Source organism: Pristiophorus japonicus, chromosome 11 (assembly GCF_044704955.1).
Source record: "Pristiophorus japonicus isolate sPriJap1 chromosome 11, sPriJap1.hap1, whole genome shotgun sequence".
Taxonomy (NCBI): domain Eukaryota; kingdom Metazoa; phylum Chordata; class Chondrichthyes; family Pristiophoridae; genus Pristiophorus; species Pristiophorus japonicus.
Window position 1 is genome coordinate 206,836,450 of NC_091987.1, and position 23,225 is coordinate 206,859,674.

Here is a 23,225-nt window from a genome sequence, read left to right on the forward strand (position 1 = left end):
TTGGCTTCAATCAGTTAGCAGGCCCAGTGTCTCGAAAGGAGCCAGAATTGGTGAGGTCAACCGTTGGAAGGTTGCGGTGGCTCAGTGCCGCAGACGAACCAAATGAAACTGCGTTTCTGTGCAACCTTGGTCTGAGCCGGGAAAATGAGAAACACCTGAGGAGCAATGTTCACCCTAATTATTTTTTTGGAGTGCGTGGCCCCCCTCCCCCTTTAAGGGCCCGTGCGTGCGCGAGACTGAACATCGGAACATCGGGTCTCGGGCTGCAGCGGACCAGCAGAGGGCCGCGCAGCTTCGAAGGAGCGTTGCTCGGGAGGGAATCGCGCTGACCCGCGCACCATAGCCTGTCATGTTTGCTGTGCAACAAGACAACAAGACGAGCGGTGCCGTGTGCAACGACAACAGCATTTATATAACGCCTTTAACGTCCCAAGTTGTTTCACCGGAGCGTTTTGATACCAAGCCAAAGGAGGAGATATTAGGGTGACTAAAAGCTTGGTCAAAACGGTAAGTTCTTGGAGAAGAGAGAGGTGGCGTTAGTCAGAAACACCAAGACAGTGCAGTGACTGCTGTCCATTTCATTTTTACAGGTAACCGTGAAACTACAAATGGGCAAAACAGTTCGAGGTGAGTGTGTTGTTCAACACTTGATTTGTTTGCCCACAGGGATTTTTTGGGAGACAGTAGATATTTTATTTTAAAATAAAAATCGCAACATTTCTGCTGAGTAAAGATACTTACTTTGGGCAAGTGCTGCCTCAGTTCTTTCGTCCTCCTCCACTCTCTGGGGGTAAAGGGCGCTCGGCGAGAAAGCTGTCTGCTCCCTGTCGTTAGTAAATCCAAACGGGAAAGAGCGATTAGAATATGGAACTCGCTGCCACAAGAAGCAGCTGAGGCAAGTACCATAGATGCATTTAAGGGCAAGCTACATGAGCAAGTGCTCTACTCGGAACTCCTTCACGGCAAACAAGCTAAAGGTGGGCAGAGGAAACATTACAAGGACACCCTCAAAGCCTCCCTGATAAAGTGCAACATCCCCACTGACACTTGCGAGTCCCTGGCCAAAGACCACCCGAAGTGGAGGAAGTACATCCGGGAGGGCGCAAGTCTCATTGCCGAGAGCGTGCAGAAATCAAGCGCAGGCAGCGGAAGGAACATGCAGCAAACCTGTCCCACCCACCCTTTCTTTCAACGACTCACCTGTGACAGACTGTAATTACCGTATTGGACTGTTCAGTCACCTAAGAACTAATTTTTAGAGTGGAAGCAAGTCTTCCTCGATTCCGAGGGTCTGCCTGTGATGGTGATGATGACATGAGGGAGAAAGGAATAGAAGGTTTTGTCGATGGTGTCATGTATTCAACCAGCATTGTAACCCATGTATAATCTGACCTAAGTTGTACACTGTGAGAACAATGACCACTAGGTGGTGAACTTGTGGGAGACACTCCTAACCTGGACCTTCAGGTATAAAAGGGCAAGCTCCACCCACTTCCATCACTTGAGTGCTATGGAATAAAGGACAGGTCATAGACTGACCTCTCAAGCATGGGCCTCGTGTGCATTTATACTGTATAGTAAGGACGTAGCAGATGGGGTTTGATGAAAAAGGGTGGGTGGAGGTTCCAAAGGAGCATAAACACCAGCGTGAACCTGTTGGGGCAAATGGCCTGTCCTGAGCTGTAAAGACTATAGTTACCAATGATGCACTGCACTGGTTGCTAGGCAATGCCTGAGGATGACCTGCTGACTAATCTGACTATTTCTGATTTGATTTCTTTTTCTGCCTCCTTGTGGCCTCGACCTGGATCATAGAATGGTTACAGCACGGAAAGCCATTCGGCCCATTGAACCCATGCCGAATCAGGAATATCTCATTTACATTAAACACCAAAAAGCCCAACTGGAGATTTCTATCCAATCACCAAAAAGAAAATATCCCCAAAATCAACTCAATGATAGAACCATGACCGATTACTATTAATACTGACAGTCAATCCAACCAAATGAAGATACAGAATCGTGGATTGCCTCTGAATGAATGCTCGCAGTGATGCAGCAAGTCCAGATTCTAGTCCCAGTGAACTTCACTTCCGGAGCAGCCTCGGGCCGGGGCTGATGAGTTCGAGGACCATTCTCCTCTTGCAGCAGGGTTTGTAGCCAGACTTCCCGCCTCCTCTGGATTCTCTGTGCCATGAGTCAACTGAGTTCAGGAACTCATCGGCCTGGGAGCGGAGGCTGAATCCCACAACTCCATCCACCCTGTTTGCTCCTCCCTGTGAATCATGTCTTTCTCATCAGTTGAGTGGCTGGTACAATCCCATGATTCCCTAGTTCACCATTAGGGCTACTGGGGGTTGGCGCCCAGTTTTAGTTGCTTTGTGGGGACCCGAGAAAATTCGAGCCAGGCCCATTCGTGAGCGAGATCAGGAAATGCTTCTTCACACAGATGCCTGGGCTGGATTTTCGGGTGGCTTGTGACCCCGGGTTTTCGCCGGGTTTTGACCCTCCGTGGCGAAAAATGGGACGGTCAGCTGTTTTTCGCCCGGTCGCAATCCTCGGCTCGGTTTTTGCGGCAACGCTGAGAAGCACCGCCGGGGAAGAGCTGCGCCGGCCGGATACGTAACGGCTCGCGTTGCGACAACGTCCGATTTCCGAGCATCACCCGGACCCGTACTCCGCGAAATGCGGCCCGTAATGACCGTCAGGTAAAACATGGCGGTGGCCGCCCTGCCGGCAGCGATGAGTTGAATAAACTGCATGAAAGGCAAGTTAAAGTTTTTATTTTTTAATATTTTTGCAGCGATTTGCGAGGTAAGGGTGTTGGCAATGTTTTTTGAATTTTTTTTTTCCCCCCCCTCCCAAGGCCTCTCTCTCTCGAGCGCACCCGGCCCCTCACTAAAGTTGGTGAGGATCCCGTCTTTGCACTGCGAAAGTAGTTCAACGCCTCCCTTTTGAGCTGTGCTCCTGGCACAGACCCCAAATGCCGAAAGTTAGGCAATTAATTGCCGCCGCCAGTTGGGCGGTAATTTTCCCGCCTCCGTTTTCGCCGTGTAAATCGGGGAAGCCGAAATTGCAGCCCAAAGGGGCGCAGAACTTTTCCCCCAAAAGGCTGCGGATACTGTGGTCAAATTGAAACTTTCGAGACTAAGCGCGATAGATTTTTGTTGGGTTTGGGTGTTTGGGGATATGGAGCAACGGTGGGCAAATTGGGGTCCGGTAAAGATCAGCCACGATCAAGTGACTCCTGTTTCTGTGTTCCTATGTCCCATATTCTCCTGCCATTGTTCAGTCCCGCTCGTGCCTTATTCTCTGTGCTTTTGCTTTATTTAGTCAAAAGGGGACCATCCCGAGAGGCGAGGACAGCCCTGTGCCCGAGCTGGTGTCAGATACGGACGACGGCTGCGATTATATTGAATCTTTGGAAGGAACCGGAACATTCCGAATTTTTGAGCAGGAGGTTAGGTTTTGTTTTGTCACGACTGAACATTTTTTTTGGATAACTTTGAAGCATACTTCCTCCTCCATAAAATTGGGCCATGTCCCCAACCCAGATGTGAACATCTGGAGCAACGTGATACTGGGCTATAACTTACTCAACTTACTTAACTTATCACAATAGCCGCTGAACAATTAACACTTTTGCATGACGTTCCTGCGGTGACGACCCATTTAAAATAAAAGAAAAAGAAAGACTTGCATTTATATCGCACCTTTCATGACTACCGGATGCCTCAAAGTGCTTCAAAGGCAATGAAGTGTAGTCACTGTTGTAATGTGGGACATGGGCAGCCAGTTTGTGCACAACAAGCTCCCACAAACAGCAATGTGATAATGACCAGATAAACTATTTTTGTTCTGTTGATTTGAGGGATAAATATTGTCCAGGCCACTGGGGATAACTCCCCCTGCTCTTCTTCGAAATAGTGCCATGAGATCTTTTACGTCCACCTGAGAGAGCAGGCTGGGCCTCGGTTTAACGTCTCATCCGAAAGATGGCACCTCCGACAGTGCGGCACTCCCTCAGCACGGCACTCCCTCAGCACTGCACTGGGAGTGTCGGCTTAGATTTTTGTGCTCGGGTCCCTGGAGTGGGACTTGAACCCACAGCCTTCTGACTGCGAGGCGAGTGTGCTGCCCACTGAGCCACAGCTGACAAAAAATAAATGGGGTTAACAAGCTCTGTGCGACATGAGTGAATGAGGTGAATCTGTGTATGGATTGAATTCTTCATGGCCGAAGGTGTTTCCTTTCATCAAGAATTTTTGCGCCCAGTAAAGTAATATTGAAGGAGAATAACAAAACTATTAACTTTTTACTTTCTTGTTCCTTTTTCCAGGCAGCCTGGGATATTGTGAGTAATAACATAACGGAACAAAAATGCGAGATATACGGTGAGTCTGAGGAGAAAAATGTCTTCGGCATTCTCTTCCTTTCCGCTATCCATTTTCCAATTTCTAATCTTTTTTTCTAATTTGTTCCCTCTCCCTGTGTTTCTTTCAATTTCCCATTTCTGATCAGCCATGATCATATTGAATGGCGGTGCAGGCTCGAAGGGCCAAATGGCCTACTACTGCTCCTATTTTCTATGTTTCTATGTTTACTTGCGTGAATTCCCCCCCCCCCCCACCCCATCTTTCCATCTCCTATATCGTTGTTGTGCAAAAAATACCTCAGAAACTCCCAGCTGTCTTGCTGGTGTTTGGCCGCTCACTGAATGCCTCCTGACGCATGAAATTCACTGTGTGCAGGTCCTCTGTATAAACCCTGGGGGATCCATTACGCACTGACTCAAACCAACTGAGATATTCACGGGAGTTTGTGGTGTAAGCTGGGTAGTGTAATAGAGCTTTCCCCCTAGTGGACTACTGCTCCATCTAATGGGCTACTGTGGTAATGCAACTATGGATGTAAATAATACAGGATCATGTGGCGAGGTCACATGATGACCGCTTTCTGTGTCGGAGCCACCTTGTGTAAGGTGTTTGCGAGTGATGTCGGAAAGAATATATCGCAGGTAGAAGCAGATAAACCGGTGAGAGCACTGACTAGAAATTGAACAAGGGAAACAATTTTGGCCTCTTGTGCAACCCTGACCTCCATCGCCCCACCATTGGTGGCCGTGCCTTCAGCTGTCGAGGCCCTAAACTCTGGAGTTCCCTCCCTAAACCTCTCCGCCTCGCTACCTCTCTCTCCACCTTTAAGACGCTCCTTAAAATCTACCTCTTTGACTAAGCTTCTTGGTCCTCTGCCCTCATGTCTCCTTCTTTGGCTCAGTGTCGAGTGTTTTTGTCCGATTTACGTTCCTGTGAAGCACAATGGGACGTTTCATTATGTTAAATGTGCTGTATAAATTCAGGTGGCTGTTGATGTGCCCACTCACCCCTGTATCCGTACGCTTTGTCATAGACGAGCTCCCTGAAGAGGAGTCCGAAAGTATTACAAGCAAGAAGTCAACCCCCAAAGCTGAAAAGACAAACCAGGTAAAAACGTGTGTTAGCTGTGTGGCTCATGCCCTCCAGACCCTCCTCATGCCATCTCCACCATTGCAACATCGGGGAAAGTGTGTCAGATGTGTAACGGGCAATGTTCCCTCTATTTTTTTTTGTACTGAGTGGGCCACGAACTCCTTTTTGTCAGTAGGCATATCTTACAACAACAACTTTTACCACGACAACAACTTTTACCACAACAACAACTTTGACCACAACAACAACTTTGACCACAACAGCAACCACGTAAAAGCTTGGCGAGGCGAGAATGCTGCTAATGAACCAAGCTGGTACTTATTTGTGAAGTGTGGAGGTGATGCAGCTATTTAGCAGCAGGATACTTAGCATGGCCCGACCTGCGTGAGAACACCAGCGGCAGGTCGGGGCCATACAAGGAGCGGAGGTGCGGCGACCTCCGGAGCAGCGTGGAGGCGTATTACACCAGGGAGCGCCGCGAGCTGGTGCAGGAGGGCGACGGCAGCGAAGAGTGACGTCATCAAGGTCCAGCTCGGTGATTGGAGCGTGGGCAGGTACAGCAGGAGCGGCGAGAGACTGTGGAGGGATGTGATCGGGGCCCAGGGGAGGCGCGAGTTCGGGGCCCAGGGGCCCAGGGGCAGCACTGGCCCAGCCCACACTGCGATATGTGTGCGCGCACTAGGTCCGTGCAGCAGAGCTGGTCTCCAGTCGTCCTGGGTAATCCTTGCCACTGGACCAAGACCTAGCTCTGTCAAGCCCGTGTGGTGGCTGGTGTGCAACGGCCACCACATGTTAAAAAAATCCACGCACAGGCATCTTCCACCCTTCAGGATGTAGTTCGGGACCTTCATTGAAACAACTGTGAACTCATCCGTGGAAGCAAGTCATCCTCGCTTCGAGGGACCACCTATGATGATGATGAAAAGCACAGATACAGTAGTAATGCCGTATTGCCATTTGTCACCCTGCCATCTTAAATCATGAGACAATCCGACAAACTCTTTAAAAACCATGAAATCAATTGCTCATTTTTGCTTTTTAATCCTGATTAGTGGCTTCATTTAATCACAGGAGCTCTAACAAAAACTATATTACTGCATCTGAAAATGCTTTACAAAAACCAGTTACTCCCATCACCCACACTGCCAGTGCCATGCATCTCAGTTTAATTTATAAGCACAACTCCAATCACTTCATAGACCCATCAAATGAAAGGCAAACGCTTAGAAGTTGCATCTCCCTGTTATTTAACTCGATACGAGGGACCGCCAATGATCTCAGTTTAAGGTCATGAACAGGCCTATGTTGTGTCTGGTTAATGATACGTTGGAACGCACTTGGGAAGTTCCAGTCACTAAGACATTCAAGCACTGGGGGCAGTGCAGAGAAGAGCCAGAAGGCTAATCCCGAGCATTACACATCTGAGTTATGAATAAAGACCAGAGGAACCAACTTTTCGGTCTTGTGGTGTCTGAGAGGTGATCTTGTACCGGTTACTATCTGGTATTATATGGTAATTCCGGAATATGATTGTGAATTACATTGCAAGAGAAAGGTGCAGATTCCAACTAGTAAATTCAAGACTGATACCAGGAAATTCTTCGCAACTCTTGGAGTCGGCTTCGGATAATGTGCTGGAAGTGAAACCTTGGAATCATTTAATAACAACAACAACTTGTATTTATATAGTGCCTTTAACGTAGTGAAACGTCTCCAGGAGTATTATGAATCAAAAATTTGACACCGAGCCACATAAGGAGAAATTAGGGCAGGTAGACCAAAAGCTTGGCCAAAGAGGTAGGTTTTAAGGAGTGTCTGATAGGAGGAAAGAGAGGCGGAGAGGTTTAGGGAGGGAGTTGCAGAGCTTGGGGCCCAGGCAGCTGAAGGCACGTCCACCGATGGTTGAGCGATTATAATCAGGGATGCTCAAGAGGGCAGAATTAGAGGAGCGCAGACATCTCAGTAGGGGGAGGGGGGGGGGGAAGAAAGTGGTCGTGGGGGGGAGGGAGAGGGCAGGGGGGAGGTGGGTGTGGGAGGGGCGGGGAGGCGGTGGGAAGGGAGGGATGGTGGGGGAAGGTGAGGAGGGATGGGGGTAGATGGGGAAGGGGGGGTTGTGGGGCTGGAGGAGATTACAGGGTTAGGGAGGGGCGAGGCAATGGAGGGATTTAAAAACAAGGATGAGAATTTTGAAATCGATAACAACAAATATGATGCTGCATTGGGGAGGACTCCAGGATCAATGTGGATGACAAAGGGCCTTTGGTATCTATAATCATCCTGTGATTTACTGGAGAAGGTTTTTGTAAAATAACTTTTCCTCCACCCTTTTTTATTTCCCTTCTCTAGTGTGAAGAAATTCTTGCTGATCCCAATGACCAATCGTAAGTAGAGGAAAAATTCTAACATATTAATGAATTATAGCTGTCCCCTCCCCTGCTCTTCTCCAACCCCCCCTCCCCCGCTCTTCTCCAACACCCCCCTCCCCACTCTTCTCCAACCCCCCTCCCCCGCTCTTCTCCAACCCCCCCTCCCCCGCTCTTTTCCAACCCCCCCTCCCCCGCTCTTCTCCAACCCCCCCTCCCCCGCTCTTCTCCAACCCCCCCTCCCCCGCTCTTCTCCAACCCCCCTCCCCCGCTCTTCTCCAACCCCCCCTCCCCCGCTCTTCTCCAACCCCCCCTCCCCCGCTCTTCTCCAACCCCCCTCCCCCGCTCTTCTCCAACACCCCCTCCCCTGCTCTTCTCCAACCCCCCCTCCCCCGCTCTTCTCCAACCCCCCCTCCCCCGCTCTTCTCCAACCCCTACTCCCCCCTTCTCCAACTCTTCCCCCCCCTCCCCCGCTCTGCTCCAACATCTGCCCCCATTCCCCAAGAAGGAGTGTTGTGCAAATTACTGAGCTTCACATATCTTTGTACTTCAGATATGTGGAGAAAAACGGAACCAAGAAGAAACCTCCCACAGAAACAAAGAGTGCAGGTAAATGGATAAAAGGGTTGTCTCAACCCCTCGGTTAATTTCCGACTCCCTACATTAATCAACGTCTTCCAACCAGCAAACTGAAAATCACTTATTTTATCTGGGTTATCTGTGGCATTTCTGGTATTTTCTTCTTTTTGTAATATTATTCATGTGCTTCTAATGCATTATTGCACTTTCTACAAATCCAAATATAGAATTTAAAGATGTGCAAGTCTGGTATGTGCTCAATTGGATTTAGTTGTTGCTCTGTTAGAGGGATCGATATCTTTTATTTTAAGCTCAATGCCTTAATCTTGCACCATCAAAGTACAAGGCGGCGCCAATTGCTCTGCGTGAGCTATGTGGTAAAACAGCAGAAGGAGTGCACGACAACCCAAGCACCTCACCCACCCACCCCTCCAAACATTGTCTGCCCCACCTTAACAGAGACTCTAGATCCTGTATTGGTCTCATCAGTCACCTGAGTACTCTTATTAGTGCGAAAGCAAGTCAGCCCCGACTCCGAGGGACTGCCTAAGAAAGAAAACACACCCAGTACTTCTGATTCCCTCTGTCCCCCATATCCTGACCCCAACGGTTTTAGGCTGGAGGGTAGGTTATCGAACCATACACCGCAGAAGGGGGCCATTCGGCCCATCATACCCGTGCTGGCTCTTTGAAAGAGCTGTCCAAATTAGTCCAACTCCCCCGCTCTTTCCCGTAGTCCTGCACTTTTTTCCTTTTCAAGTATATATCCAGTTCGCTTTTGAAAGTTACGAAGGAATCTGCTCCCACTGCCCTTCCAGGCCGTGTGTTCCAGATCATAACAACTCGCTGGGTGAAACACGTTCTCCTCAACTCACCTCTGGTTCTCTTGGTAATTATTTTAAGTCTCTGTTCTCTGGTTACACACCCTCCGGCCAATAGAAACAGTTTCTCTCTATCTCCTCTATCAAAAACCTTCATAATTTTGAACACAAAATGAGTTTTAAACTTGCGATTGCCACTCCCAAGACAGGACAGTGTCACTTTGCAAAATCGGGACAATCAAGAGGTCTGAATTGTTCTTTGAGACACTGAGTACACGGCAGGTGTGTGTGTGTGTGTGTGTGTGTAGAGCATCAACTTTGTTTTGATCTCATTTTTTTATCCCCTCTGACCTTCTCCAGATAAGATTGTTTTTGACCCTTCAAAATGTCGCCTGTGGAGGGCAGTGCACCTGGAGCAGGAGCTGATCACGCAAGGCGTCGAGGACATCTCCTTCCTGCTGTACCGCTTGAAATTGAAGAGGTTCCTCTCCGAAGGCGACCAGGAAGAGGTGGAGAAGCAGAACTCCGCCCCGTCGAAGATAGACACCCTCCTTCGAATCGTGCTGAAAAAAACCTCAAACCTAGCGATCCGCAAATTCACCTCGGTGCTGGTCGCAATCGATGGTCTCAAGCCAGAGCTTTCCAAATGGGTCCAAAACCTGGAGGAAATGGGTATGTTGGAATCCTATCCTGCCTAGTGACCCTACAGGAAGGGGTTCTCTGAGTCTTTTGGCTCTGTAGGCTAGTTATGTACCTTGGTGCTTTATAAAGGATTTGGATACAGCACGCCAAATTTGAGGAAGAGACAGAAAATCACTTCTGCAGAAGAGCAGCCCCTACTGCATCATTATTGGGTCCATCAAAGACAGTCCCTCGGGATCGAGGAAGACTTGCTTCCACTCTTAGCATGAGTTCTTAGGTGGCTGTACAGTCCAATACGAGAACCGCAATCTCTGTCACAGGTGGGACAGATAGTCGTTGAGGGAAGGGGTGGGCAGGGAGTCTGGTTTGCCGCACGCTCTTTCCGCTGCCTGCGCTTGATTTCTGCATGCTCTCGGCGATGAGACTCGAGGTACTCAGCGCCCTCCCGGATGCACTTCCTCCGCTTAGGGCGGTCTATGGCCAGGGACTCCCAGGTGTCAGTGGGGATGTCGCACTTTATCAGGGAGGCTTTGAGGGTGCCCTTGTAACCTTTCCTCTGCCTGCCTTTGGCTCGTTTGCCGTGAAGGAGTTCGAGTAGAGCGCTTGCTTTGGGAGTCTCGTGTCTGGCATGCGGAGAATGTGGCCTGCCCAGCGGAGCTAACCGAGTGTGGTCAGTGCTTCAGTGCTGGGGATGTTGGCCTGGACGAGGACACTAATGTTGGGGTACAGTAGCATAGTGGTTATGTTACTGGACTAGTAATCCAGAGGCCTGGACTAATGATCCAGAGACATAAGTTCAAATCCCACCACAGCAGCTGGGGAATTTAAATTTAAGTTGTTGAGGCCAATTCACTAAATATATTCAAAAAGGAGTTAGATGTAGTCCTTACTACAAGGGGGAATCAAGGGGTATGGCGAGAAAGCAGGAATGGGGTACTGAAGTTGCATGTTCAGCCATGAACTCATTGAATGGCGGTGCAGGCTCGAAGGGCCGAATGGCCTACTCCTGCACCTATTTTCTATGTTTCTATATGGTGAGTCTGTCCTCCCAAGGGATTTTTAGGATCTTGCGGAGACATCGCTGGTGGTACAGTAGCATAGTGGATATGTTACTGGACCAGTAATCCAGATGCCTGGACTAATGTTCAGATCCCACACAGCAACTGGGGAACTTAAATTCAATTAAATTAAATAAATCTTTTTTTTTTAAAAAGCTAATAATGATGACCATGTAACTATCGGATTGCCGTTTTAAAAAAAAACATCTGGTCCCACACAAGAGATTAATGTGCAAAGTTAAAGCACATGGGATTGGGTGTAGTGTGCTGACATGGATTGAGAACTGGTTGTCAGACAGGAAGCAAAGAGTAGGAGTAAATGGGGACTTTTCAGAATGGCAGGCAGTGACTAGTGGGGTACCGCAGGGTTCTGTGCTGGGGCCCCAGCTGTTTACGTTGTACATTAATGATTTGGACGAGGGGATTAAATGTAGTATCTCCAAATTTGCGGATGACACTAAGTTGGGTGGCAGTGTGAGCTGCGAGGAGGATGCTATGAGGCTGCAGAGTGACTTGGATAGGTTAGGTGAGTGGGCAAATGCATGGCAGATGAAGTATAATGTGGATAAATGTGAGGTTATCCACTTTGGTGGTAAAAACGGAGAGACAGACTATTATCTGAATGGTGACAGATTAGGAAAAGGGGAGGTGCAAAGAGACCTGGGTGTCATGGTACATCAGTCATTGAAGGTTAGCATGCAGGTACAGCAGGCGGTTAAGAAAGCAAATGGCATGTTGGCCTTCATAGCGAGGGAATTTGAGTACAGGGGCAGGGAGGTGTTACTACAGTTGTACAGGGCCTTGGTGAGGCCACACCTGGAGTAATGTGTACAGTTTTGGTCTCCTAACTTGAGGAAGGACATTCTTGCTATTGAGGGAGTGCAGAGAAGGTTCACCAGACTGATTCCCGGGATGGCGGGACTGACCTATCAAGAAAGACTGGATCAACTGGGCTTGTATTCACTGGAGTTCAAAAAAATGAGAGGGGATCTCATAGAAACATTTAAAATTCTGTCGGGTTTAGACAGGTTAGATGCAGGAAGAATGTTCCCAATGTTGGGGAAGTCCAGAACCAGGGGTTACAGTCTAAGGATAAGGGGAAAGCCATTTAGGACCGAGATGAGGAGAAACTTCATCACCCAGAGAGTGGTGAACCTGTAGAATTCTCGACCACAGAAAGTTGTTGAGGCCAATTCACTAAATATATTCAAAAAGGAGTTAGATGTCGTCCTTATTACTAGGGGGATCATGTGGTATAGCGAGAAAGCAGAAATGGGGTGCTGAAGTTGCATGTTCAGCCATGAACTCATTGAATGGCGGTGCAGGCTCAAAAGGCCGAATGGCCTATTCCTGCACCTATTATCTATGTTTCTATGTTTCTATGGGTTCACTAATGTCCTTAAGGGAAGGAAATTTGAAAGAAAGAAATATAGCGCCTTTCACAACCACTGGCCATCTCGATGCACTTTACAGCCAATGAAGTGCTTTTGGAGGGTAGTCACTGTTGTAATGTGGGAGACACGGCAGCCAATTTGCGCACAGCAAGCTCCCACAAACAGCAATGTTCACTTGATCGGCACCCCATCCTTAGACATTCACTCCCTCCACCACCGGCGCACCGTGGCTGCAGTGTGCACCATCTACAAGATGCACTGCCGCAACTCGCCAAGGCTTCTTCGGCAGCACCTCCCAAACCCGCGACCTCCACCGCCTAGAAGGACAAGGGCAGCAGGCGCATGGGAACACCACCACCTCCAAGTTCCCCTCCAAGTCACACATCAACCCTGACTTGGAAATATATCGCCATTCCTTTATCGTTACTGGGTCAAAATTCTGGAACTCCCTTCCTAACAGCACTGTGGGAGCACCTTCATCACACGGACTGCAGCAGTTCAAGAAGGCGGCTCACCACCATCTTCTCGAGGGGCAATGGGGGATGGGCAATAAATGCTGGCCTTACCAGCAACGCCCACATCCTGTGAATTCATATTTTTTTTAAATCAGTGTGGTACACCAAGTTAAGTTGCTGCTATTTCCTAGCACAGCACAAAACGGCCTCCAAAGTTGTGCTAATTAGCAAGTCAAATTAGAATGGTTGATGTGGAAAATGGAGAAATACAACACTCTTGCAGTAGGGGGTGCTCTTCTACAGTTGGGACTGAAATACATTGTTGAGGCAAACTAGAGAGAGTTTAGCCCCAATTTTAATCCCCACTGCCGGGGCCTGATGAGAACGGGGAGTGCAAAGGGTTAAAATAGTGGCAGAGTACTTGCATCCCAGTTGGCGCTGCCCTGCTGCCAGCCGCTGCTTTAGCTTGGGTCTGGTTTCGAGGGGGATCGGAGACTCTGGTTGCAAGCAGACAAGAGCCTTATAAATACAGTGCCGTCATTCAGACCCCGACGCAATTTTTAATCCCGGGCGGTGGGATTTGTGGACAGTGCTGACCACGCCTGGGTGAACTGCCGTCAGAAAAGGCCCGACAAAGCGAGATTTAGTACATTTTTAATGGTTTCCTTGTGGGGGTCAGAGGAGATCGGAGTGCTCTTTCGGGCCCCACAAGAAAATCGTGGGTCTCCTCTGCCTCCTATTTCCCCATGACTGCCTTCCGATTACCTCCCCCGATAACTTACCGTGATGTTGGATACCGTTCCCACAGCTCCTTCCCACCGGCCTCCTTCCGACGGTTTTGGTGGCGAGGGTGCGGGGAGTGGTTTTAGTTCTTGATGGTTACGGTGCCCCGGGGGTTAAAATGGCCCAAGCTTCAAGCCCGAGCGAGCTTGTTGCTCGCTCTGTGCCCTCAGTCCCACACTGCACTCGCCCCACTGCGTTAAAATCGGATTTGTCTCCCCCCCCCACCCCACCCCCCTCCCCCGGTCTCCCTGCGAGGCTCGGTTCTGTGTCTGGCTGTGTTGTGCGCGACCTGGGAGCGCTTGATGCTGACACCACATGCCTGAAATGGATGGTGTTCCATTCCCCACCACTGACATCCCTCACCTCGGTGAGCGCAAAACGAGAGGTTTAGGATCTAGATCCTGCATTGGAACGCTTTGCTTAGAAACTCTCGAGGTGTTCCAACTCTGGCTCCAAGGTTCTAAATTGGATCGTTGCTGCGGTTCACCAGCTCACCTGGAGCTGTGTCGGAGTGAAGGACGACACCGTCCGAAGAGGAACACAAGGAACTTTTTATTTATTCGTTCATGGGATGTGGGTGTCACTGACAAGGGGCAGCATGTATTGCCCATTCCTAGTTACCCTTGAAGGTGGTGGTGAGCCACCTTGAACCACTGCAGTCCGTGTTATGTATGTAAACATTGTAACTGTGTAAGACTTTCCACCAGAGGGCGCAACTGTTGGAGGCCCAAGGGTCACCTGCACACCTCGTGCAAGGGAGTATAAAAGGTTGTCTGCCATGCCCTTGGGGAAGAGTGACCATAATATGGTGGAATTCTGCATTAGGATGGAGAATGAAACAGTTAATTCAGAGACCATGGTCCAGAACTTAAAGAAGGGTAACTTTGAAGGTATGAGGCGTGAATTGGCTAGGATAGATTGGCGAATGATACTGAAGGGGTTGACTGTGGATGGGCAATGGCAGACATTTAGAGACCGCATGGATGAACTACAACAATTGTACATTCCTGTCTGTCGTAAAAATAAAAAAGGGAAGGTGGCTCAACCGTGGCTATCAAGGGAAATCAGGGATAGCATTAAAGCCAAGGAAGTGGCATACAAATTGGCCAGAAATAGCAGAGAACCCGGGGACTGGGAGAAATTTAGAACTCAGCAGAGGAGGACAAAGGGTTTGATTAGGGCAGGGAAAATGGAGTACGAGAAGAAGCTTGCAGGGAACATTAAGACGGATTGCAAAAGTTTCTATAGATATGTAAAGAGAAAAAGGTTAGTAAAGACAAACGTAGGTCCCCTGCAGTCAGAATCAGGGGAAGTCATAACGGGGAACAAAGAAATGGCGGACCAATTGAACAAGTACTTTGGTTCGGTATTCACTGAGGAGGACACAAACAACCTTCCGGATATAAAAGGGGTCGGAGGGTCTAGTAAGGAGGAGGAACTGAGGGAAATCCTTATTAGTCGGGAAATTGTGTTGGGGAAATTGATGGATTGAAAGCCGATAAATCCCCAGGGCCTGATGGACTGCATCCCAGAGTACTTAAGGAGGTGGCCTTGGAAATAGCGGATGCATTGACAGTCATTTTCCAACATTCCATTGACTCTGGATCAGTTCCTATGAAGTGGAGGGTAGCCAATGTAACCCCACTTTTTAAAATAGGAGGAATAGAGAAAACAGGGAATTACAGACCGGTCAGCCTGACATCGGTAGTGGGTAAGATGATGGAATCAATTATTAAGGATGTCATAGCAGTGCATTTGGAAAGAGGTAATATGATAGGTCCAAGTCAGCATGGATTTGTGAAAGGGAAATCATGCTTGACAAATCTTCTGGAATTTTTTGAGGATGTTTCCAGTAGAGTGGACAAGGGAGAACCAGTTGATGTGGTATATTTGGACTTTCAGAAGGCTTTCGACAAGGTCCCACACAAGAGATTAATGTGCAAAGTTAAAGCACATGGGATTGGGGGTAGTGTGCTGACATGGATTGAGAACTGGTTGTCAGACAGGAAGCAAAGAGTAGGAGTAAATGGGAACTTTTCAGAATGGCAGGCAGTGACTAGTGGGGTACCGCAAGGTTCTGTGCTGGGGCCCCAGCTGTTTACACTGTACATTAATGATTTAGACGAGGGGATTAAATGTAGTATCTCCAAATTTGCGGATGACACTAAGTTGGGTGGCAGTGTGAGCTGCAAGGAGGATTCTATGAGGCTGCAGAGCGACTTGGATAGGTTAGGTGAGTGGGCAAATGCATGGCAGATGAAGTATAATGTGGATAAATGTGAGGTTATCCACTTTGGTGGTAAAAACAGAGAGACAGACTATTATCTGAATGGTGACAGATTAGGAAAAGGGCAGGTGCAAAGAGACCTGTGTGTCATGGTACATCAGTCATTGAAGGTTGGCATGCAGGTACAGCAGGCGGTTAAGAAAGCAAATGGCATGTTGGCCTTCATAGCGAGGGGATTTGAGTACAAGGGTAGGGAGGTGTTGCTACAATTGTACAGGGCCTTGGTGAGGCCACACCTGGAGTATTGTGTACAGTTTTGGTCTCCTAACCTGAGGAAGGACATTCTTGCTATTGAGGGAGTGCAGCGAAGGTTCACCAGACTGATTCCCGGGATGGCGGGACTGACCTATCAAGAAAGACTGGATCAACTGGGCTTGTATTCACTGGAGTTCAGAAGAATGAGAGGGGACCTCATAGAAACGTTTAAAATTCTGACGGGGTTAGACAGGTTAGATGCAGGAAGAATGTTCCCAATGTTGGGGAAGTCCAGAACCAGGGGACACAGTCTAAAGATAAGGGGGAAGCCATTGAGGACCGAGATGAGGAGGAATTTCTTCACCCAGAGAGTGGTGAACCTGTGGAATTCTCTACCACAGAAAGTTGTTGAGGCCAATTCACTAAATATATTCAAAAAGGAGTTAGATGAAGTCCTTACTACTAGGGGAATCAAGGGGTATGGTGAGAAAGCAGGAATGGGGTACTGAAGTTGCATGTTCAGCCATGAACTCATTGAATGGCGGTGCAGGCTAGAAGGGCCGAATGGCCTACTCCTGCACCTATTTTCTATGTTTCTATGTTTCTATGCTGCTCAAGCACTCTGGAGTAGTATTAAAGAGACTAAGGTCACATCAGTTTTAGCTCACAGTACTCCATCTTCCATACTTAACACATATGGTGAAGGTGCTCCCACAGTGTTGTTAGGGAGGGAGTTCCAGGATTTTGACCCAGCGACGATGAAGGAACGGCCGATATATTTCCAAGTCAGGATGGTGTGTAACTTGGAGGGGAACGTGGAGGTGGTGGTGTTCCCAATGCTCCTGCTGCCCTCGTCCTTCTCGGCAGTAGAGGTCGTGGGTTTAGGAGGTGCTGCCGAAGAAGCCTTGGCGAGTTGCTGCAGTGCATCTTGTAGATGGTGCACACTGCAGCCACGGTGCGCCGGTGGTGGAGGGAGTGAATGTTGAAGGTGGCGGATGGGGTGCCGATCAAGCGAACATTACTGCTTGTGGGAGCTTGCTGTGTGCAAATTGGTTGCCGCATTTCCCACATTGCAACAGTGACTACCCTCCGAAAGCACGTCTTCATTGGCTGTAAGGCACTTTGAGACGTTCGGTGTTCATGAAAGGTGCTATATAAATGCAGGTCTTTCAGATTTCCTTCCCTAAAGGACATTAGTGAACCAGATTGGATTTTTACGACAATCTGGTAATGCTGCCCTTGTCCTTCTAGGCCTCCGTGGTCGGTAGGCCTACACGCCAAGCCATACAGTAACGTGAGGGAAGAAGTTGACCGGATTTTTATGCTGTTCAGTTAGGGCAAAATTCCAGTAAATAAACTCTTAAAACCCTTCAAACTAAACGCTAACGCTATTCATTGTTTTTTCTCTTCCATTTAAAGGGAACAGCTGTGCTGACAGTTTTCTGTACCTGTATCTGGAGGTTTTGGCCGAACCGCTGAGCGGACTCCCTTTAAGAGACCTTATTTACAGTCTGCAGACTCGAAATATTCTGACCGAGGTAGAGAATGACCTGTTGATGAAGACCTCACCCATGCACCGGGGTCAGCGGCTGTTGGAGGTCATCGTGTACATGAAGTCGGCCGCGGAGAAGGCCGAGTTTGTTTTCCTTTTGGAAGAGGAGCGCGGCTCTTTCCCGACGCTGAGAAAATTTCTGGACGAGTTCCAGCAGGAATTTGAGAAGCTGCGTAAGTAGTGGAGCGGGAAGCCTCAGCACGTTCATGCGCTGGTTAGCTTTGTCCTGCAATGGAGCCAGATCATTTTCAACGCAAAGCACTTCCATAAGCTTCCCCAATGGCTCTTGGTGTGGAACTGAGCCATACAGAACAAGTCTTGGATCCAAACCCTACCTTGTATTATAGCACAGATATCGGCCGCTCGGCCCAACTAATCTATACTGGTGTTTACACTCCACACGAGTCTCATCTGACCTCTTCCCAGCCCTCCCCATTTGCTTCACCGGCTATAAAGCGTTTTGTGACATCCTAAGATCGCGAAAGATGCACTTTAATTGCAAGTTCTTATTTTTTCCATTTCTAATAACTTTTATTTATATAGCGCCTTTAACGTAATAAAACGTCCCGAGGCGCCTCACAGCAGCGTTACAAGACAAAACAGATAAATTTGACACCGAGCCACAAAAGAAGAATTTAAGGCAAGCTTGGTCAAAGAGGTAGGTTTTAAGGAGCGTCTTAAAGGAGGAAAGAGGTAGAAAGGTTTAGGGAGGGAGTTCCAGAGCTTCGGGCCCAAACAGCTGAAGGCATAGCCACCGATGGTTGAGCAGTTATAATGAGGGGTGTTCAAGAGGCCAGAATTTGAGGAGCGCAGACATCTTGTGGGATTGTGAGGCTGTAAAAGATTACAGATAGGGAGGGGCGAGGCCATGGAGTGATTTGTAAACAAGGATGATGATAGGTCCTTACTATACAGTATAAATGCACACGAGGCCCATGCTTGAGAGAAGGTCAGTCTGTGACCTGTCCTTTATTCCTTAGCACTCAAGTGATGAAGGTGGGTGGAGCTTCCCCTTTTATACCTGAAGGTCCAGGTTAGAAGTGTCTCCCACCTAGTGGTCAGTGTTCTCACAGTGTACAACTTAGGTCAGATTATACATGGGTTACAATGCTGGTTGAATACATGACATCACCTCCCCCACAAAGTCTTATTGGGATCACAGGTTGAGTCTCTCTGGTGGTTTACGCTCCCTTGTAGAGCGCCTGAGTTGGGGCTCCGGTTGTTGGGCGCTGGCCTGAGTGTCTGCTGTTTGCGGTGCCTCAGGCCTATCCAGACTGCCCACAGTGACTGGGCTCTCCTCCCTTTGGTTCCGGTGTTCGGTCACCTGTGGTGGAGTGAACTCTACATCGTGTTCTTCCTCTGCTTCTTCTATGGGGTTGCTGAACCTCCTTTTTATTTGATCCACGTGTTTGCGGCAGATTTGTCCATTGGTAAGTTTACCTATCAGAATCCTATTTCCCTCTTTGGCAATCACAGTGCCTGCGAGCCATTTGGGCCCTGCAGCGTAGTTGAGGACAAAAACAGGATCATTTACATCAATACATCGCACCCTCGCATTCCTGACATGGTAGTCATATTGTGGCTGGCGCCTGCTCTCGACAATTTCTTTCATGGTGGGGTGTATAAGGGATAACCGGGTTTTGAGCGTCCTTTTCATTAGCAGCTCTGCGGGTGGAACCCCTGTGAGCGAGTGTGGTCGGGATCTATAGGCCAACAGGAGGTTGCAAAGAGGTCCTCCGCTCTCGGTAGCGGGTACTGGTCTTGGAGTGACACCCGATTGATGGTGGCCTTGTAATCACCACATATCCTGACCGACCCATCTGCCTTGAGTACCGGCACGATCGGGCTCGCCCAGTCACTGAATTCGACTGGCGAGATGATGCCTTCCCTCAGCAGGCGGTCCAATTCGCCTTCTATCTTTTCCCACATCATGTACGGCACCGCTCTGGCCTTGTGGTGTACTGGCCTGGTGTCCGGGTTTATGTGAATCACTACCTTGGCCCCCATGAAAGTGCCAATGCCGGGTTGAAATAATGAGTCAAATTTGTCCAGGACCTGTGAGCATGATACTCGCTCCACAGAGGAAATTGTATTGACATCGCCCCATTTCCAGTTCATGACAGCAAGCCAACTCCTCCCCAGTAGTGCAGGACCGTCCCCTGGGACAATCCAGAGTGGCAACCTGTTCTCCGAATCTTTGTGGGTCATGACTACCGTGGCGTTGCCTAGCACCGGAATGATCTACTTTGTGTAAGTCCGTAGCTGTGCGTCAATCGGCGATAATTTTGGCGTCCTGGCCTTGGACGCCCATAACTTTTTGAACTGTTTGATACCCATCAGGGACTGGCTGGACCCCGTGTCTAGCTCCATTGATACTGGGATGCCATTGAGGAGCACTTTCTTCATTATCGGTGGCGTCCTGGTGTATGAACTGTATAAGTGCTCCACATGAACTCGCTGAACTTCAGCTTCCAGCGATTTCCCCCAGTGTCCATTTCTGCAATTTCTGCTCATCTCTGCAAACTCCGGCTGAGTGTGTGCCTCCATGCCTCCAACATGAGCTGCTGTTGGAAACAAAAGGTCCCTTGCCAGTCGATCGTCCCTGACTGCCCCTGTGACTGTCCTTGAGTGCGCCATTAACAGGTGTTGATGGCCCCATTACTGGCCGCATTGTCCCTTGCAATGGTGTGAATCGCCGTTCAACTTGCCATTGTCTCTGTCGAACTCCCCCTCTGGGTTCGACTACATGTTGGGGTATGCCCGACTGCCCTTGTCTGCCTGGAGAACTGTGTGCTGCTTTAACAATGTTGAATCTCTGTCCCAACCATTCCTTAACACAGTACCTCTCGTCTGTTCTGCTAGTGGCCATGCTCGCGTGGTTTAAATCCCAGTTTCTCGTCGCCATTGATACATCCTTACTATATAGTATAAATGCACACGAGGCCCATGCTTGAGAGAAGGTCAGTCTGTGACCTTTCCTTTATTCCTTAGCACTCAAGTGATGAAGGTGGGTGAAGCTTCTCTTTTTATACTTGAAGGTCCAGGTTCGGAGTGTCTCCCACCTAGTGGTCAGTGTTCTCATGGTGTACAACTTAGGTCAGTTTATACATGGGTTACAATGCTGGTTGAATACATGACACACATGAGAATTTTGAAATTATGCATCAAGCCACCCCCTTTCGTGTGTCAATGCTATCTCATTCAACCACTCCATGTGGCAGCGAGCTCCACATTCTCACCACTCTCTGTAAAGAAATTCCTCCTACATTCTTTATTTGATCTGTTAGTGGCCGTCTTGTATTGATGCCTCCTCGGCCACAAGTGGAGACGGTTTTTTCCACATCCACCCTATAGAACCGTAATTTTGTAATTTAAAAGTCATATATCAGGTCTCCTCTTGGCCTTCTCTAATTGCAAAGACCCCCAGCTGGCTCAATCTTTCCTGATAGTTGCACCCTCCCCATTCTGTGTAAATCACTGATCTCCAGGTAGCGGGTGCTAAAAGAAACCCCCATGCCTTAGATTAGGATGGGGGCGGGGGAAATAATGAACCATGGTTCCTGATACTGATCACCATGCACTGACTCCACTCTGCCAGAAAGTGGGCACCATGAGGGCAGGATTAGTCTGGCTCATGACCAATGTTTCCCGTAAGCCGCGCGATCCCTCCCCCACCGCGCAACACCCCCCCTCTCCTCCCCCACCACGCCACGGGATCTTTTACGTCCACCTGAGAGAGAGAAGACAGGGTCTTGGTTTAACGTCTCGCCCAAAAGATGACGCCTCCGACAGTGCGGCACTCCCTCAGCGCGGCACTCGAGTGTCAGCCTAGATTTATGTGCTCAAGTCTCTGGGACTTGAGCCCACAAATTTCTGGCTCGGAGGTGAGGGTGGTACCCACTGAACCTCTGGCTGACGCACTTAACATTTGCAGTATTACAGAAACTCGGGGTCAGTAACCAGAGGGCACAGAGTTACAGTAATTGGCAAAGGGGGCCCAAGGGGCGATGAGAAGGAATTTTATTTACACAGCGACTTGTTGTGATCTGGAATAATCTGCCTGAATGGGCGGTGGGAGCAGATTCAACAACAACAACAGCACCTTGCATTTATATAGCGCCTTTAACGTCCCAAGGCGCTTTACAGGAGTACAGGCAACTCTCGATTATCCGGGTCCCTCGGGGATTGGGCTATGCTGGGTAAACGATTTCTCCGTTAGAGCGATTGACGTGATAAAGTTTAAAACCTGATGCCTTCCCAGGCCGAAAGGACTCCGAACGCACCGGCTCGATGCCTTCCCGGGCTGAAATTTTAAATGCCGTTACAATGGTTTCCCGTTGGATCCGTGTGCGGATAATCGAGAGTTGCCTGTATTATAAGATTAAAAAATAGTAACATTCAAAAAGGGAATTGGATGCATGCATAAATGGGATAAAATTTCAGAGCTATGGGCAAAGGAGAGGGGAGTGGGACTAATTAAATCGCTCTTTCAAAGAGCCGCTACAGGCACGATGGGCCGAATGGCCTCATTCTCTGCTGTGCGATTCTGTTTCATTAATATGTAACCGTAGCAACACTTCAGCTACGCCCTGTGCCTGTTCAGTAAATCGCATTTTTCCTTTTCTTGTCTCCCTCCCTCTAGGCGATGGATACATACCTCGGTTTAAAAGATACATGCCGCTGAAAAGGCTTCGAAGACGCGAGGATCTCCCGGCCGATGAGCGGAACTCGTACTGTAACTTCTTCCGCCTGATGTACCTCATCATTCTGGAGGGCACGCGGATGGCACAGAAGGTCTTCGCCGATCGCGTGCCGCCCGGCGACCTCCAGGCGGAAATCAAGAAGCTGAAGAAGTCCGACCTGCACCGCCACTTCCGGGAGTTCCAGGCCAACTTCCTCTCCCACTCCGAGTGGGGCTTGCTGTACCCGCACAGGTCCTCCCCGCTGGAGTTCCAGAAGTACGACGTCACCCTGATCGTCTTCCTGATGATGCACGTCAAGTTGTTCCCGCCGCCCAGGCGGGGCTGGTGGACTGAGCCGCCCTCCGACGACCTCTCCAAGTCGGGCAGCCTGCTGCGCCTCCTGTACCTACGCAAGCGGCTGGTGACCCGGGACGGCTACACGGGCGTGCCGGAGGCGGAGTTCCTGTCCATGTGGGGCGACACCAAGCAGTCCCTCTGCCGGCTGGGCAAAGACCGGGAGGAGGTCGAGGACATCATGTTCACGCCCGGCTACGTGCTGTGGAAGGACCACGAGCAGATTGCGGAACTCATGGGGAAGCAGTGCTCGGACATGATCGGACAGTACATGATTGCCATGAAAAACCACATACGTAAGGACCCGCTCCGGTACAATGCACGGGGGTAGAAGTTGTGCTGCAGCTGTACAAAGCCCTGGTTAGACCACTCATCATCATAGGCAGTCCCTCGGAATCGAGGAAGACTTGCTTCCACTGAAATGAGTCCTTAGGTGGCTGAATAGTCCAATCCGAGAACCACAGTCCCTGTCACAGGTGGGACAGATAGTCGTTGTGGGAAAGGGAGGGTGGGACTGGTTTGCCGCACTGGTTAGACCACACCTGGAGCACTGTGAGCGGTTCTGGGCACCACACTTTAGAGAGGATATATT

General features: G+C 49.3%; 1 protein-coding gene across 4 annotated transcripts in view; it reads left to right on the forward strand.

The window, feature by feature from the left end:
- The window catches only part of LOC139276451 (E3 ubiquitin-protein ligase DZIP3-like), a 108,232-nt gene that overhangs the window by 41,873 nt on the left and 43,134 nt on the right, over positions 1-23,225 (forward strand). For all 4 annotated transcript variants that reach the window (XM_070894457.1, XM_070894458.1, XM_070894459.1 and 1 more), the window contains 9 exons: positions 591-627; positions 3,334-3,460; positions 4,340-4,394; positions 5,410-5,483; positions 7,815-7,849; positions 8,385-8,440; positions 9,592-9,903; positions 17,465-17,770; positions 22,240-22,929. In XM_070894457.1, coding sequence (XP_070750558.1) covers positions 591-627; positions 3,334-3,460; positions 4,340-4,394; positions 5,410-5,483; positions 7,815-7,849; positions 8,385-8,440; positions 9,592-9,903; positions 17,465-17,770; positions 22,240-22,929 — 1,692 coding nt within the window. The remainder of the gene's footprint in view (positions 1-590; positions 628-3,333; positions 3,461-4,339; positions 4,395-5,409; positions 5,484-7,814; positions 7,850-8,384; positions 8,441-9,591; positions 9,904-17,464; positions 17,771-22,239; positions 22,930-23,225) is intronic.